The following is a 17,750-nucleotide window of genomic DNA, read 5'->3' on the forward strand; positions in this document are numbered from 1 at the left end:
TTTAATTCACTAACAATCACTGCAATTAGGCACTCGCCTCTCTTCCTCCCTGTTAGTTTCCATGTGGGCTTTATTGCTGAATTTAGTTGCAAAAGCCCTATGAGGTGTTAGACACAGACAAAAAAAGGCCTTGGATGAATCTTCACCAGTGGGCAAATTCAGACATTTGTTTCTAACATTAGAAAGACCCCCAGCTTCCTGGTGTTTGGTTTATCTTTCTTTGGATAATAAAAAGCCAGGAGGTTTGCTGTAAGAGCAAGACTGCATTTTCTGGGTTTGACTCCAAGGCACTCAGCTGTAAGCAAGCTTTTCACACATCTCGGAGCAATCTGCACACTGGGTGCCTTGCTATGGTACAGTGCTTTAATACTAAGAGGTTTTCTTTCCTTTTCACTAAAGCATATTTGTTGTGTAGTTGAAATAGATTGTGCAGCTCAAGTGTGAGCTAGAGCATCCTTCAGAAAAAAAAGAAGTATTTGAGGTATCCTTTGTAGAGGAGAAAGTATTAAAAGTGTTTCTGAGTGAAATAAACCTGAAAGAAACAGGATTTTTTATTGCAGTGAAGGATTGTTATCTTCCATTATGTTTAATATTTTGCTAGAGATATGCTAAATACTGTGTGAATCATTAATAAATAGGTTTCTTTAGGACCATTTATCTGATTGAATTTCTGTGATTTCTTAAGCTGGAAACTTATAAATAATCTCTTTAAATGCCTTTGTAAACAAATGTGTTTTAATTAGTACAGAGTCATCTTTGGTAGCTTACAAAAAGTCTTGTAGAGCTGTAAATACATAATTCCTGACACTTTAATAAAGGTGTTAGCTTAAAGAGGAGTGAGGCAAGTATGCCAACATTGCATATGTAGCCATGATAACCAAAATAAGCAAAATAATATGAACATATTAAATTTTCAGTACCATTAAAACAATTTGCAGCAAAATTCTGTCACCACTTTAGAGTGTGACTGTGGACAGAATAAAAAGAGCTGCGGCCCTTAAAAGATGTTGCCTTGTTGTGTCAAGTTCCAGTAAGAAGGGATTGAAGCTGGTATCAGAAGGCAGGCAGGCAGATTTTCTCACCCTCGTTTTTACCTTGGTGGCAGGTGAACCCTGAAGTCACACTGGGGAAATTTTTGCTGCTTACATTTCTGCATTTTTTAGAAACTTTGAAATAATGACGTTTATGAGTAATGATGCTGTCAGTGTTCATCCTGACCCAGTGCATGTCACAAATTATCCTGAGCTTCTCTTTGCTGATTCTGTGTAAAACTCGAGTGTTCCCTGTACTAAGGTATTTGCATTTCATAAATAAATCTGTGAAGAGTCTTCCTGTAAAACCACGACTGTCTTACAATTGCAGTTAGCTCACTTCTGTATTTTATGCTGAATTTTATGTCTGGCAGGGAGATAGAATCACCTTGCTTTAAGGAGGAAACGCAACCATTAGTTCACTGCTGGTGTCTCTGACCCAAAGTTGTGGGCTTGGGCCAGACTATTTTGGTTCATAGTGTATCTGGATAACGTTTGACTCCAGAAGTGAATTTTTGGTGCAGAGATTCTTCTCTGACTTTGCCCTGTGCACATTATTAAGCCAGATTACACAGTCCTTATGCAACAATGAAAAAATTAGTAACTGCTCTATATTTAAACCTTTGTGTATTAACTTCATTGCACAGTACCAGGATAGGTTTGAATGTGGAAAAAAAAATTGAAACATTAGAGAAGGAATCTGAAATGCTTAGGTAACTCTGTCCAGTTTGTAATAATATGTCTTCTAGATTAATTTCAAATACGTTTCTATTCTTTGAAGTCGGGGTTTAGTTTTATTAAGTTTGTACTGAATTTGCCTTGTGATAAGGTGTGATGCTGTCTGGTTTTTGGACCAAAATGGTTAATGTACAGAAATGACAAATTTTTGATTTTTACATCTATTTCATATCTATTGGTTATTCTCACAGTAGTGAGAATAGTGTGGCTTGTAGTGATTGCATTGCTTGAGTTTGATCTATAGTGTCCTTTCCAGAAGAGCACCAAACAAATATATCTAGCAGTTGATTCGAGAATATGTCAACCTCCTGTACACAGAGCTAGTTTAGTGGAGTAAAATTGGGACATCTGAAACACAGACACATGTTCAGTCACACAAGTGTTTTTAGCACTAAGGTACCCTACAGAAAGTACAGTTAGGGCCTGCTTGTGAGGCCAGCATTGTTTCATGCCTGCTTCAGTGGTGCACTGTGGTGAGAGGTACGATGGGCTGTGCATGTGGAAGCAACAACATCATGTCTAACCTTGCCAACTGCTGGAGCAGCATGAAGGGAGAGTCAAGGCATGCAGTGTGGGAATACAGACATTTAGTGGCTTTTTGGCCATTTCCTAACCTTCCAGATCCTTCCTCCTTCAGCTGGAGATGCTGCATGTCTAAGATGCCAGTATGGCCAGGACAGCTCCATTGCCAGACTGGGCAGTCTGCTAATAGCAGGGAGCAGGTGTGGACCAGACAGAGCTGTTCTGGATTCCCACAGGATGACAGACTGCTGATAGAGTTGCTCCTTCCTTTCTGCAGCCAGCTCTGGGTCAGCAGAGAATGGGTACATGTAAGAGTCATTCTTGTGCTCCGTGGGGGCACTGGAGTGAGAGCTGAAGGATGTGCAAGGTGAGCACTTGTCATGAATTTGACTTCTCTGTAGTGAGATTTAGGCTCTTGCTCACAATGGTTCAGAAACAGATGAGCATGGCCCTTCTGACACTTTCAGCAAGTGACCTCTGGCAGTCAGGAACACGATGCCAGCAGTGGGAACTGTTTGTCTTTGGATGCAGCTTCCAGGAAATGCCCACCCCGTGCTACCTACTATAAACACTTGGAGGGCTGTTGGAAGCTTGTCTGCAGGGAGTGCCCAGCTGGGGTGGCAGGATGGACAGGCACACATTTCACAGGAACTCAGTAATGTCACCCTGTATCATGAGTGTCTGTGGCCATTTAATGTCACCAGGGCCTGGCTGAGGCATGCTATGCTGAGGACTGAGCAGCTTATTTGGGATACGCACCTCGCCTTTGCAGCTGGCTTTGTGCAGCTCAGTGGACTCTAAATAAAGCTTGTAGATTTATACTTGAATGCTTTAGGAAACACACCTTTGCTGCTGTCAAAAAACTGTGCAACTGCTGCTTGAACAGCTATCTGCTGTCTGACTGGCTGCAGGCCATTTCTCTCTGCTGTGCTGGACCTGACAGAGCCCTGGAGAGCCCCTGTGGAAAGGCTGCAGTGGATCAGGTCACTCCACAAACCTACCAGCAGTCTGTCAATCTGAGTGGCACAGGTTTAAGCCACACAGCTGTGGATGTTTTGCTGGTACATGAATGCAATCTTGTGAGTCAAATGCTGAAGGGTTACAGACAATCTTGGATTTACATGTTCATAGACATGGATGTGTGTCTGTGAATGTTTATGGCTCTGTCTGGGTAAATCTTTAAGAACCTCCAAGGACTGCCTTTCTGGGCAACCTATTCTGGTTGTTCACCACTGCCCCAGTAAAAAATTTGTTTCCCAGTGTCCACCCTGAACCTCTGAATTCACAGCCATTGCCTTTTGTTGTATTATTTAGCCCTACAGAGAAATATTTTGTTCTCATTGCAACCGCTTGTCAAGTAGTTGTAGGAATTTCTTGGAGTTGTTGCAGTTTCCTTGGAATGAAGATTATCCAGGGTGAACAATGGACTTTCTTGTTTCTTTTTTTTTTTTTTTCCCCTGCATCTTAGTATTCCATTTCTTGGTGTGCTGCTTGGATTTCCATCTGGGATTTCATATATGCAGCAAATCTTATTGACTATTATTTAATAGACTTATTTAATACAATTATGAAATTGATTAGGGTCAAAGATCTTAATATACCTTTGTATGGCAACCCTTTCTTTGAGAAGTGGTGAACCTGTCTTTTCATAGCCAAACACTTGAGCAAACTGGAGTCTCCAAGGACTACAGTCAGTGAGTGGTCTTCCTGTGATGGTCTTCTGGTGGATGTCCTTGTTCTATTGGAAAATTCTTAATACCCCCTTTTTGCTGCTTTGTCCCTCCGTGTCGTGGGGCTCCAGGGTTCATTCTGCCATGGGCCCTGCCTCTACTGCCCATCATGGCTTACGTGGATTCAAAACCAGTTCAAGGCAGTTTCTGCTGGTAGCCTTTGGGTCAGTTGTCAGCAGGTGGCTTTGTCCTTTATGTGAATGTGAGGAACCACCAGACAGCTGCTAGACAAGGCCCCTGCCCTGGAATGCTGACCAGCCTGGGCTTATCAAGCACTAGAAGAGCTGTAAAGCAGACTCAGAGGGCCGTGCTGTGAACTTGCTTATGGAGAAACACTGGAGTCTTGAACATCTGAAACCCCTTTATCATCTGGCACAAAGGACAATGTGATAAATCAGACTGGACACCCACGCACCTCTCCATATGTGGGGCTACACCCAAAACAGAGAGCTGTAGGCTTGATTTGGATTTTGGATGGCATTTTTTAGATCCCTGCCTTCCCAGATGAAATCAGTATCAGTGATGAGGGGGATATTTCTGTGCATCCACCTGAGGTGAGGAAATTGCCCTTTTCTGTCAGCTCTGATGTCCAGGCCTGATACCACACTGGGGTTGGGAGCTGGAGCAGAGCATAATTACCCAACTTCAACCATGTTTCATGCACAGAGACTGTTACCCCGTTGCTCTGACACCAGGCTGTTTTTTTTTTTTCTTTCTTTCTTTTTGTTATTTTTTTAGGTGGAATTTAAGGCGTGAGCTGCAAAACACAAAGCAGCTCTGGCTGTGATTACCTCTGTGAGTGCCTTTCCCTCCTCCTGTGGTCACAGGCAGCTGAGGAAAAGCAAAAGCTGTCAGGTCCCTGCAGAAAAAGAGAGAAATTAGTGCTGGCAGAGTCTGTACGAGACAACTTATCTGCTGTGAAGTTTGAGTCCCTTGTTCCTGCTGGTGTGATCTGTTAACGTAACATGCCTGAAATGTTTTCTTACATTCTTACAGTTTTTTCTAAGACATGCAAGATGAAAAACGTGGGGATATTTACTCCAGTACTAGAGGAATTGTGGTGGGCTGGTTTTCTTTTTGTGCATTTACAATCTATGCTGTTGATTAGTCACATAAACATGTCTGCATTTATGTGAAGATCTATGTAAAGCTTCTGCTTTAAAATCTGTAATGGATTCACAGGTATTGAGTAAATAGATGAAAGAAAAAGTCCTTTTAAGAAAAAAAAGGTGACATTAGAGGAGGTCTTTCAGCAAGTGTGTTTAGTACATTTACTGCTATCAGTGTCAGCTGGTACTACTGAAAAATTAATATTCAGCTCTTTTAATTCTTCTCACTAGTCATTTAAAAATACTCTTCTTAGATTCAGTCCCATGTTCTTCATGGCACTTCTGTAAAGTCCTGCTCTACTGGGCTGGCAGGTAACATAAAAGAGTTTGTGCTTTAAAAAGGCACACAGCCATGCCCCTGAACCTTGGTGATATTTCTGTGAACTCCCCAGTTGATGGCAAGGAAGTGCACTAAAGCCTTCCTTTCTTCTCCCTGTGGTAAGCAGACTTTCCTCAAATAGCAAGAGGCTGATAAGTTTAGTATGTAGTCTGGTTTCATTAATGTTTTCCAGAATTAATACTAAGTAAATCTCAGATCAACAGTTCTGTATATTCCCTGCCAGACTTCTAATTGCTCCAAGTATATTGCTTATTCCATTTCTAGGTGTTTACCTCTCTATTTACTATCTGGTACCATTCTTCTCTTCTTCCTTCCCTTCATCTTCAGTCCCCACTTTCTTGTCATCAGTCTAAGTGCAGTTGCATCCAGGTTGGGCTGAGTGATGCAGACTCGTGTGTGTGTGTATGTTCAGAGGTCATTTAGAAAACAAAATTATTATTTGAATTTAGTCCTTGACACAAGGTTTTGTATTTAAAATGCAGCTACCCCAGGTAGTTGTTAGAGATTACAGACACAGAAATAAAAATCTGCCTCATTAAGATTTTCTCTATAAATACCAGTATTCCCTACTTTGGGTATTTCACTATTTTAAAGATTGATATTCCAGTTTAAGGTAGCAGCCTCAGGGGACCCGATGGGCAATTTTTGTGAATACTTCAGCCAGTCTTTGTTGATGTTGTTTAAATAAAAGCACTTAGATGCTTAAGTTTTAGAGCCTTGTATTTAAAAACAAACACCACACCGAAAAAAAAGTCTGTCGTCAGTTTTCTCTTGTGAATCGCATTTTTACTAAAAGTAAAAACGATTTCACTTTTTTCCCTAAGTGGCTTGAAGAAAAAAATTTAAATTTTATGGAAATGCTTTGTGGTTTCTTAGCTAGTACACTGCTGATTTATAGGCAGACAGAACTAAATGTGTATGTAGTCATTACTGTTCTGTATTAGTTCTGTTTTGCTTTGGGTTTTTTTCACTATTAATTCTCAGGTTGTTTTCACATTGCACTAATCATTCCAATTACAAACATTTAATTTGTCATTTGCTGCATATTAAATCCTCTTCAGCTGCATTTCAAACACTGATGCTGGACTGTGGTTCTGAACTCATTGTTCAAAAGCAAGTTTGTTCTCGACCAGAAGTGTTGAATTCCCTGCAGTGTTTGTTTCCTTCATGCAGCATCGAGCAAATTTGAAAAAGATGATTATTTATCTCACACTTGGGATCTGCTTCAGTTCCTCCTATGGCTGTGAGGGCGATGTCGGCTCCAGGTCATGGCTTTGCTCAGCCTGTAACAGGCTGGCAGAAAGGAGCATAGTAGTTACCCATGGAAGCACTTCCACATCCATTTCTATCTCATTGCAGAACCGTGTGGATTCCTGTTCCAGGGCTGTCAATTAAAACCAGGAAAGATTTTCTTTAGGATGTAACTGCAGAAACACACTCCCATGCAGTTCCTTGGTTGGCCACTGCCTTGTTTTGGATAGGTCAAGCAACTCTTTCATGGACTGTTGTATTGCCAGCTGCTTTCTAGTTTGGAAAACATTTGTAGAAGTAGTACTTTGTTCATCATCTTTTTACTGGTAGATATGGCAGTAGTACAGGAGAGATTGTTGAGAGCAGCAGTAGTGATACTTGCAAGGGTGTAAGAGAGAAAGCAGGACCTTGTTGTTGAGGAATATGGCTGGAAGTGTTTCTTCTTGTGTGTTTACAATAAACACAGTGCAGTGTGAGGAAGAATGTCTCCTCCTGGGGGGGACTGTGGGAGAGTAGAAGGGAGGAGAAGGGGCATCAGGACCTCCTTGTTAAAATACATTGATAAACCATGGCTGGAAACAGTTCTGAGCTGTGAAGAGCTGCATGGATGCCCTTGGCTTGCATAGCTGGAGTGTGTCCCATTGCAGCAGGCAGGGATAGGAATGGGGAGAAGGGGATCAGGGTCTGCAGCTGCCCACAACTCTGTCTGTGCCTGCAGAAATCACTGCATTGGGAAAAATTCCACGTTTTTTTCCTTACCCAGCCACAGGTTGATTGTGCAGCCTTGCCTGGATGTCTCAGATCTCTGAGCATACTCCCCTTTGGTTAAGATGAGACTGACCAGGCTGAGCAAACTGCTCTGAAATACAGGTATGAGCCTCCTGTCTGAGCGTGCCAAGCAGCGTTACTGCATTTCAAGTGACCTTTCAGTCTGAAACTTTGCCAAAGGGAGGGGAAAGGAAGCTACGGTTGACTCGAGTTCTGCACAGAGATCCTGCAAACAGATGGTGTTTGCATATAGGAGATTCTGCTCGGGTGCAGCTCCACTACAACGCTCTTCGTTTTTAATGATTGCAGGCGGGCTAAACTCCGGCTATATTTGGAACAGCTAAAACAGCTTGTGCCTCTCGGGCCGGACAGCACCAGACACACCACTCTAAGTCTGTTGAAAAGAGCTAAGATGCATATCAAGGTAAAAACATTCATCCATGTTTTTATTTCTTTTAAGGGAGAATCTTCCAGAATGTGTATCCATAGAGAGGAAACAAATTTTCACACAAAATCCATATCCATATGTCCAATCTTCTGGATTTATTGGCCTTTATTACTTGCAGGGATTTCAGTCACAGTGTCAAAGTTTAGTGTTTTGCAATTTAGCATCTCAGATATATAAAACAGTGGTTTTGTGAATTCTGCTTAGTTACTAACTAGTGTATTTAATGATTTACACTATAATTTAAAAATAATCTATCAAAGCTGTTCTTTGATTAATATATTTATTTTTTAAGAACTGAGCAAAGTAGCATTGTACTGCATTTACTAAAATGTAAAAAGCCAGGTCCATTAATGATGAAAAAAAATACAATCAAAAAGATCATATCTATTAGTGAGCCTTACCCCATCAACATTTTGTTGACCAGATTCTCATTTAAATGAAACAAAAAATGAAATGCAATCTCCTGTTAGTTGCTGCTCCCCTTGCTACAAGTTTAAAACAAAAAAACCATCCTCAGATCTCATCTATGATCCAGCAGCAGTGCAGGTTCTACAGTTGCACAGGTAATTGAAAGGAAATTATTCCTCAGGCCTTCTCTCTCCAGACACCTTCACTCCCATTTTCACTGTCATTATTTTCAGGGAACAGGGTTCTATGCAGAAATAAGACAAGGAGGTATTCAAATGTAAAAGTTAAAGAACAGGTTTCTGCTGCTGTGTCCAGGACTGTAATTACTCATCTGGCATTTTTTCAGTGTTACAGAGAAACAGGTCAAGAAGAGTGTCAGGCAAAATTGAACACTGCCAGTAATCTTGGAATGCTTTGGAGAACAGCCTGCTGATGCACAGCTTTAAGATTCACTGCTGTTAAAGAAGTGGGTGTGATTCATATGAAGAAATAAAGATTAATTTAAGCAAAACCATTCTTGTGAACAAGTTTACAGAGCTACTTTTTCAGCACTTCTAAGCACATTTACTCCAGCTGGGCAACCCCTGTTTCTACCATTTGAGATTTTGGCCTCTTGTTTATAATTCAGGCTAACATGCATGAAAGGCACTGCATGTGGTTTTTGTCTTGGGCTGCCCCCCTATGATGGGCTTATGCATACAAATTGAAAAAGTGTTTTTACAAGTGGCGAGTGTGTGAGATTAGCCCTGTAGTTACCATTTCAGCTGCTGATAAAAAAGGCTGGGAACAGATTCTTTCCAGATCTGTCTTGTACAGCACCAAGTACTCGTCTTCTGAAAACTAAGACTGAAGTTTAACTTTCTTTTTAAGATTTTAACTGAACCTGCCCTAAGTGGGTTAGCATTTAATTGCTCCCCTTTGTCAGGTCAGCTCCCTCCCCTGCCCTACCAGAGCTTGCCCGTGCCCAGCTGGCATTTTGAACACAGTCATTAGTTCTCAACTTTTCACACACTCATGTCCCCCATATATTGAGATCTGCTCTGAAAGACTGGACGGTTTTGAGTCTCCTGGATATGAATCACTGAGTTCTTTCCTAAAATAGTTGTTAGAGTTTGGGATTGCAGCCAGGAAAATACAGGAAAAGGAAATCTGATCAATTGGGCACATTTGGTTTGTTGTGTACATGGATGTACCAACCCCTTTCCCTATTATAACATTGTGTATCCACCTATGATGATTATCTACAGAGTGTATTGCCTGGGAGGGGGCTTAAAATGTGACGGGAGAAGGTAGATTTCATTGAGCCAGAAACTGCCCCATTCACAGGTGTCAGTTATTTTTTCAAACACTTTTATTTCATGCTTGCATGGGAACAGCAAAGTCTCTGAAAGGGTTTTGCTTGTGTTTTGCTGTGCACTGTCCCAGTCTCCTCTCCTCAGAAAACCAAGCCTAGCTTCATTCAGACAGCAGGGAGGAAACTTCAGCAGCTGTATTCACTCCCTGCACATCTCCTAAATCTCAGTGATCATGTAAACACAGCTCACAGACAAATCTGCTCACTCTTATGAGTTCTTTTACTCCTACAACCTGTAATTTACTGCATCAGATAGATATTTTTTAATAATAAAAGGTGTTTTGATTTGTGTATCCTTCATGCTTTTAATCCCATCATACTCTTACAAATTTTTCCCTAATTATGCAGTCAATTTTTTCAAATGGCTAGCAGTCATTTGGAGAAGGGCTCAGTTCAAATACAAAAAGGTACTTTATTCCTGTTACTGCATTTGGACCAACAGTGCAGCACATTTCACCGAGTGTGAAGTATTCTTTTTATTTGCAAAATTAATACCTGCTTTTATTCTGTCAGAGGAGAGATTTTAGGTAGATATGTGAAGGATCCTTTCACAGGCTGTTTGCTGAGAAATTCTGAATTAATACCACCGACTTTGTAGGTGATATCACAGAATTATCATACTTGCTCTGCAGAAGTTCAAGGACAAAAAAAGCAAGAATAAAGAGAGTTGTTAGTAAATTCCTCCTTCTATATATAATTAATGCTGCTTATTGTTAACAAAGCTTTTTAAATGCTAAAATTTTCCATGGACTGCGGTAGGAGGGAGAACATTCAGAGGCTCACGATGGTTCCTTTATGGTGATAGGTGTGGTAAGAGACTCATCTAAAGATGCATTATGTTCTCACTGAAACCTGAGCTGTGCTCAAGTTATCAAAGATGATGCTGGTTTTGCCTGATAAAATGATTTAAATATTCCCCACAACCAAGGCAACAATAATTTGATCTTAGCCAAGGAACGTCTGCTAGTGGCAAGAGAGTCTCTGAGGGTTTTTTTGTTTTTTTTTTTCAATTATTATTTTTCCCCTGTAACCATATATCTTACTGGGAAACAAATTCAGCCTGCTAAAATTGTACTGACCTCCACAGAATGCTAACTAAAAAACAGAAATTTTAAATTTAATTTTATCTTTATATTAATTAATTAAAATACTTAAATTGTTTTCAAATTACTGTTTACGAGAAGACCTTAAGTTACTTATGCTTTGACATGGGTACAAACTGTCAGCTTACTGTGTTTCTCTCCCTTTAAGAAATTGGAAGAACAGGACCGAAAAGCTCTAAATATTAAAGAACAATTACAGCGGGAGCACCGCTACCTCAAGCGCAGATTGGAGCAGCTATCCGTGCAGGGCATGGAGCGAATCCGCACTGACAGCATGGGATCAACAATATCCACTGACTCTGAACAAGGTAACTGAGCCAGGGCTTCCCGAAGGGGCCTGCAGGAGCAGGAAGGAAAAGGGAAGTAGGGAAACAAGGAAATGCCATTTAGAACCAAAATCAAGCTTTCAACAAAACCCAGACAAAATTATAACATAATGCGATATGAAGAGTGAAAAATTAAGGCATCTTTTTCACATTCTTTGAAAAATGGTCTTCTTCCTAATCTCTTTTGAAGCACTTCATAATGTGTGTATTTTAAAGCTTTTTATCCTGCATGTGTTTTTTGCCAGTTTTTTTTTAACAATTACCATTTAGTGTTTTGAATTTTTAGTGTAATTATTGGTAAGGCTGACATAATATTTTCTTGTGGGAAAAAAATATCTTATTTAGCTTAATTCATTTGTGTGAATAAATTATTTCTATATCATTTATTGTGAAATTTTAAACATTTCACAAACATTTTCTGTGCAATGATCACCAAGAGTTCTCTGCACTTGGTTCTCATTTAAGACAGCTTGTCAAGCTGGCTGTTGCCATTTCTTATTTTCCCATTTGGAAGTTTTTGTGGGTGGAACAGTCACCCAGGCTGGCTGTTTCAGGGCCCAGGGGGGTTGAGTGGTCGGTCTTGGGCAGTTACCTGGGGACAGGTGGTCACACCATGGGCTGCCAACACCTGCATGGTTGGAATTACCATGGATAGTGCTGCAGTATGGCAACCTCTGAGGGCCAGCTATTTTCTAAATCAGTGTCTATGTGCAGGTTGGAACAGTTCTGGGAAAGCATTTGGTATTGATGTCATGCAGTATATTTATGTGGCTGAGGACAGAAGGGATTTTAATTCTTAGGTGGACAAGATGATCCTTCCCTCCGGAATTACTGTGCCAGTTCTTTTTTTTTTTTTTAATTATTGCAACTGAAGTGTGATTCAGGTGTTGATTGACACTGGCCCATGACTAGTTGCTACAACTTTCTGAAAATATGCCTTCTTATGTTTTCTTTAGAAGTAGACATTGAAGGAATGGAGTTTACTCCAGGTGAAATGGACAGTATTGGAAGTGCCAGTGATGCTGAAGACCACTACAGTTTGCAGAGCGGTTCGAGTGACGGAGGTTACACACATTCCCGCAGACTGAATGCCAGGCTCTCATAGTGCCTGAGTTACCCGCTCAACTCAGGACCATCTGACTGAAGCACTTATATACGAATATTCCAGAGGTGTCAACTGCCACTCTTCCGGGAAACCCCAACCACAATACTCTGACATGGAGGTTTCTTACCCACGGTTCCCTGCACTGTAACCACAATATTAGATATTGTAAATCATGGGTTTGCTGCAGAGAACTGTGGTTAGGTACAGTTGTGACTTAAAGCTAGCTTGATGTAGCCATCCTGCAAATTAAAGGAAATAAATTATGTCGTTCCATTCAAGAAGTATTAAATTCAAACTGTTGGAAGCATGGCGTAAGGGAGTTTGACAGTTTATTTTTGATTTTGCAGAAACCATTTTCAAACATGGAAGAATAGATGAAATCTACAATGTGTTAGTGATTCAGAGATACAAAAACCTAAAACTACTTTTTGTGGTATTTTTTAATGAAAAAAAAACCCAAACCCAAAACATTTTGAATGCTGTATAGTGGGCTCCATAGAGTAAATTCTTTCAGCAGTTGTCGTTTGGGTGAAGCAGGCAGAGAAATCTTCAAATCTCAAATGATCTTTAGAAAAGGTCGTATTTACAAGTCACTACTGTACTTCAAAACGGGGGAAAAGCCAGCTCTAATAATGACTTCATGTGGGATGATCTCAACTTTCTTTTGCTTTTTGTATTCAATATCCAACCAGCAGCAAATCATTCTATCCATGTTAACGGGAGCAGTAGAAAGAAACATGGCAGTTTAACCTGTTACTGTGGATTGGATGACATTTGAAGCATTTCAGTGGTTTTATAGGTTGTTGTTTTCATTTCTTTCTCTGAAGAATACAGAACTCAAGTGATCCAGTTTGTGACAATTAATCTTTCCTTGCAAGGAAATGAAATCTCTGTTTGCTTGTATTTTTTTTTTCTTTTCTTCTATTTACACATGTCAATACATTTTTATGGAAGGCATGGCTTAAAATTACAGTATTCAGCTAGAAGATAATTAATTTTTTTTCTTTTGCACACTATAATTGCATTTTCTATTCTTTAAAAAGTGCAAAAAATTTAAAGTGTATGCTGTAAAACAGCAAAGTTTATTTAGTACTCATCAAGCTGTTCAGAACATATTTACCCAAATTGTAGCAATACTATGAAGATGTATTTTAATACAACTTCTGCTTAGTGAAGTCATTAGAGCTTGGCTTGCCGGGTAAGAAAAAAATGGACCAGTCTTTGCATTATCTGTTTAAAGAAGGTCTTTTAAAAAAATAAAAAAAAGAAGAAAAAAAAAGAAAAAAATTGAAAAAAAAAGAAAGAAAAAAGCTATAAACACTTTTAGGGAAGTGATTTTAGCAAGTGTAGTCTATATTTCCTGTAAGAGATTTTGTATTATATTTTCCTAAATGTTCTCATTTACTTGTATAAGGAGGGGAATGGTACAGACCCAGACCAGAGTCTCAGGGACTCTTCACCTTTGTCATATTGTGCCTTGGTGACCATTTATGTATGCCTCTCCTTCTCATTGTTTAAAGGACAACTAAGCTTTGTTTCAAGACCCTCTGTTCAAATGGTCAGTTGTCCATCTTCTTATGGATGAAGCAGAGAGGTGTATTTATATCTTCACCCTCTCACAACTGATTCAGTGTGGCTTTAAGTAAAATCATGAAATTAGGTTTTGGTGCGAGGGTTAATTGTCTTTGTATGAGCCCTCTCTTGGATTCTTCAGCACCCAAATCTATTTTTTGTTAGCTTATAAAGTCAGGGTCTCTGTGAGACCAGCGCTCAGTGGCTTGGGAAACACAAACATACTGTGTAAGGCTATGGGATGTCCAAGTGTGGTGCCATTTTTAGCATTCAGATACAAGACCTCATGACAGACTGACCATAATGATCAAAAGCAAAGGTTCAGTTGTTCTTTCAACATCTGACATTCGTGTCCTCCCTTTGGCTTTTACAACACGGAGTAGAAATATGAATACATTTTGTGGCAGCTTACAGATCCTTGTTTGCACTCTCGCTTACTGCTTGGAACTTGCCAACAAGGAAACGTATACATTTAATTTACATAACCTAATGGATGGCCACCCCTACTTTGGCTCTGGGGAGGGGCCTAAGGTTATCAACTCTGGCAGCTGAATAAGAAAACAATTAACCTTTTCTGTGATGCAGGTTTTGGTATTACATTCTATACACCTTGCATATTACTAAAATCCTCATTGTTGGGGAAAGCACACAGCAATATACTCATTGTGTGTAGCTGACAAGCAGCAGAAATTACTAGCTCCTTTGGTGCATATGTAACTAATTTCCAAATCATGGAAAAAAAAAAAAAATAAGAGTTTACTTTAACACACGACTGTTAACAGGAAAAAAAAAAAAAGAGGCTAGTATATTGTTGCTGTTCATTTATTATATAATGAACACATTCATGGATTGTAAAGTGTTTCCTTTCATGACAAGCAGCTCTTGCACAGAACCTCCTAATGAAAAGAGATTTGAAACTTACAGAAGGAAAAACGAGACTTTAAATTGAACATTATTGTACCTTAGGTCAACCTGAAATTTTCCTTTTAAAGATGAATGTGCTAACTTAATGAGTTCTTCCACGCTGGGTATCCATGGCTTTGTAGATCTTATATTTTCAATAAAAATTACTCGAATAATCTTGAGTGGAAATAAAAAGGGTTTATTTGTTTTTACTTTTTCAGTTGTTACAGCTGGGAGCTATTAACGCTGGTAAAGAAAAATGACACCATACTGCCTGTGTCATTCTCCCTCGAGCACAGCCCAATTTAAGGTGGAATTTTCAGGCACAGCCCCTGGACAGCAGCAGCCCCGTTAGAGGCAATGGCACAGCAGTTCCTAGGGTCAGGTTTGGGGGCTGGCCTGTCCCCCCATCAGAGCTGCAGTCGGGGAACAGTCAGGGCTCTGATCTTCTTTCAGGTTCTGCTGCTGGGCAGCCAGTGCAGCACTGCCTGTGGCCACAGCACATTGGGATGCAAACAGCATTATTTTTATTATTTTTTCTCAGCTGGACACTTGTGTGTGTGCCCCGTGCGTGTGCACAAGTGTACCTGTGCCCACAGTGGGACTGCAAAAAGCAAACTGTTTGCTGCAAGATAAAATCCTGCCACCACCTTGGCAGCTCTGCCGTGTTGTCATGACCGCGCTTTTAGCAGGCGAGGAGGTGCTGCTGCTCAGTTCATCCATTTCCTCTGCAGTTACCACATCGGAAAAGGAGTAGGGACAAGATTACAGGGCTCCTAGGTCTTTTTTTTCTGTGGAAGGGGCTCTGGAGAGATGAAGTCATCGTAAAATTCTTTTTCTGGAGACATAGAGGTTTGGCCTGTTTCCTGGGGGAGAAGAAAGGAAGGGCCTTCCCTTGCAGCATGCAGGTGTCGGAGGATACACGCCTCTGCATTGCTCCTGGATTATTGCTTCCTCCAGCTCCGTGCCTGCACTCTGGCATCACCGGAGGGAGGCACAAAAAACCCAGCCTAAAATTGTTAGTTCTTTTTGCATATTCTCCACTGCAATTCAGAGGATGAATCCTCCTTCGCATCCATCCTCTCTCTGCTCAGCTTGCACCCTGCCAGGCCCATTGCAGCTGATTTATTTATCTTCTGAAAAGAGCAGGTTTGGCACTAGAAGCTCTGCAACACATTATTAACCAGAGACTGGATCCTGTATTGTCTTCTGCAAAGAACAAACTTGGTTCAGAGTGAGTTTTAGCAGGTTAAAACAGAAATAAAAAAGCGTCCCAAAAATCCATGAGGACAGTTTTCCATGTGGTGTTTATAGATGAGTTTCAATCCTAATTTATTAGTATAAGATTTGGAGTTGAAAAAAACTACTTAAAATCTAACACATCTAACTTGTTCTAACTTTCAGAATTAAGACTGAATTCAATGGAGTTAATTTTTTGACATGGATGAGTATGGGTTCAACTATACCACATGCATATAATTACAGAAGTAAAAAAAAAAAGTTAATCGTTGATCTACAAATAAATTACAGTGATAAATAGCAGTATTCTGAGCATCTGACTGTACACTTTGCATAACCCATTCCAGTGGATGAACTTGAAATGCCAAAAGAGGAGAACTGGGCAACAGAAAGAGGTGAAGTTACGAGTGTGGGCTCTGCCGGCAGACCTGCTCTGGGCTGGTACTTCTGCTTTTCCTGGAGGCACTTACAGCAGTCTCTGCTCCTGGACAAGTGAATATTTCACCATTTTACTAACTTTTTGGCAGACTGGTAACTAGTGGTGAAATTTTTCATCCTTGCAGATCAGCCATGTGGAAAGAAAGACATTTTTTAAAAGAACCACTTCATCACAGCTTTTAATTAAGTAATATTAATTTTATACATTTCATTTTAGGATGCTGCTGATAAAGGAATGTCTTCAAAACAAATTACTCTTTCATAAATCTGTCAAATTTGTTTTTAAATGGTAGAGGTCATTGGTTGCATGTGGTATGAGCCAGTAACAGTGCTGATACTTAATCCATTAACTTACACTTTCCAAAATTGATGGAAGAATAATTGAGACCCTTTAGGAACCATTTAAGGAAGAGCTGTACTCCCTACAAATACTAATGGGGCAAACACATCAGAAATTAATTTCGCCAGCAATGAAATGAGCCAATTTGCTTAAGTGACTGTCTAAATGCACTGTTTTTAATTGGCAGCTGTAAAGAAAACATCCAAGTGTGTTCTGTAGCTACCCAGAATTAAAATGCAGGGGATATATGAAACAGAAAAGACCATTTGGTCACCTTGGCTGTTCTCTCTGCCTGAAGTATTGTAAATAAGACCAGGAAAGGATTCCTGGGGAGGCATGCCCAACCAGAGGCTTGCCTGTTGGCAAAGCAGAGTGAAGGTGCCCCAAGTTCAGAATTCCTTTCTTTCATTTTGCACGAGAGGCATAAACTGTGGTTACACAGGATTTATGGCATTGGAAGGGTCTGTGCAGGATGGATGTTTTAGACGAAATTTTGGTGCAGATGAAGCACTGACTGAGAGCCTTCTGCTGCTTACTGGTAAAATTGTTGCCTAAAGGTGTTAGCAAGTGGGTTCTGTGCCAGAGCCTCTGGGTCCCAGAGCCAAAGGAATGGTTCATAGTCTGTGAGATGCATTTTACTGTATTATACAGATTCATTTGTACACACGTACATGGCGCTTGCTACGTTCTGTAGCACACGGAGTATTGTGTTGTATCATTATCTTGTCATAATATAAATACAAATTTTTATACCTTTTTGTTGTGTTACTCAGGTTTTTTTTTAAACTTTCATCACTTGTTTTTTTGTGTGTAGTGTTTCTTCTCTTCGCAGTTCTTTACATATTGCAAATCTTTACATGTCAGCTTATTTCATGTCAGCTAATTCATAAGGAGCTCACTGTGTTTTAGCAATTCAAATTAATAGCATGGTATGAAGACTGGGGTGCTACTTGGAGTTCTTTTACACACAATGGCCCATTGAAACCCCAACAGTCATTATTCTTATTTGTCTCTAACCATGGGTG

General features: G+C 40.1%; 1 protein-coding gene across 3 annotated transcripts in view; it reads left to right on the forward strand.

Annotated features, from left to right (window-relative positions):
• The window catches only part of MXD4 (MAX dimerization protein 4), a 40,883-nt gene extending 23,399 nt beyond the window's left edge, over positions 1 to 17,484 (forward strand). For all 3 annotated transcript variants that reach the window (XM_053976909.1, XM_053976910.1, XM_053976911.1), the window contains exons 4-6: positions 7,799 to 7,913; positions 10,951 to 11,110; positions 12,085 to 17,484. In XM_053976909.1, the coding sequence (XP_053832884.1) occupies positions 7,799 to 7,913; positions 10,951 to 11,110; positions 12,085 to 12,233 (424 nt within the window). In that variant the 3' untranslated portion in view covers positions 12,234 to 17,484. The remainder of the gene's footprint in view (positions 1 to 7,798; positions 7,914 to 10,950; positions 11,111 to 12,084) is intronic.
• The last annotated feature ends 266 nt before the right edge of the window (positions 17,485 to 17,750 follow it).

The sequence above is a fragment of the Vidua macroura genome, chromosome 4 (genome assembly GCF_024509145.1).
Source record: "Vidua macroura isolate BioBank_ID:100142 chromosome 4, ASM2450914v1, whole genome shotgun sequence".
In the NCBI taxonomy this organism is placed as follows: domain Eukaryota; kingdom Metazoa; phylum Chordata; class Aves; order Passeriformes; family Viduidae; genus Vidua; species Vidua macroura.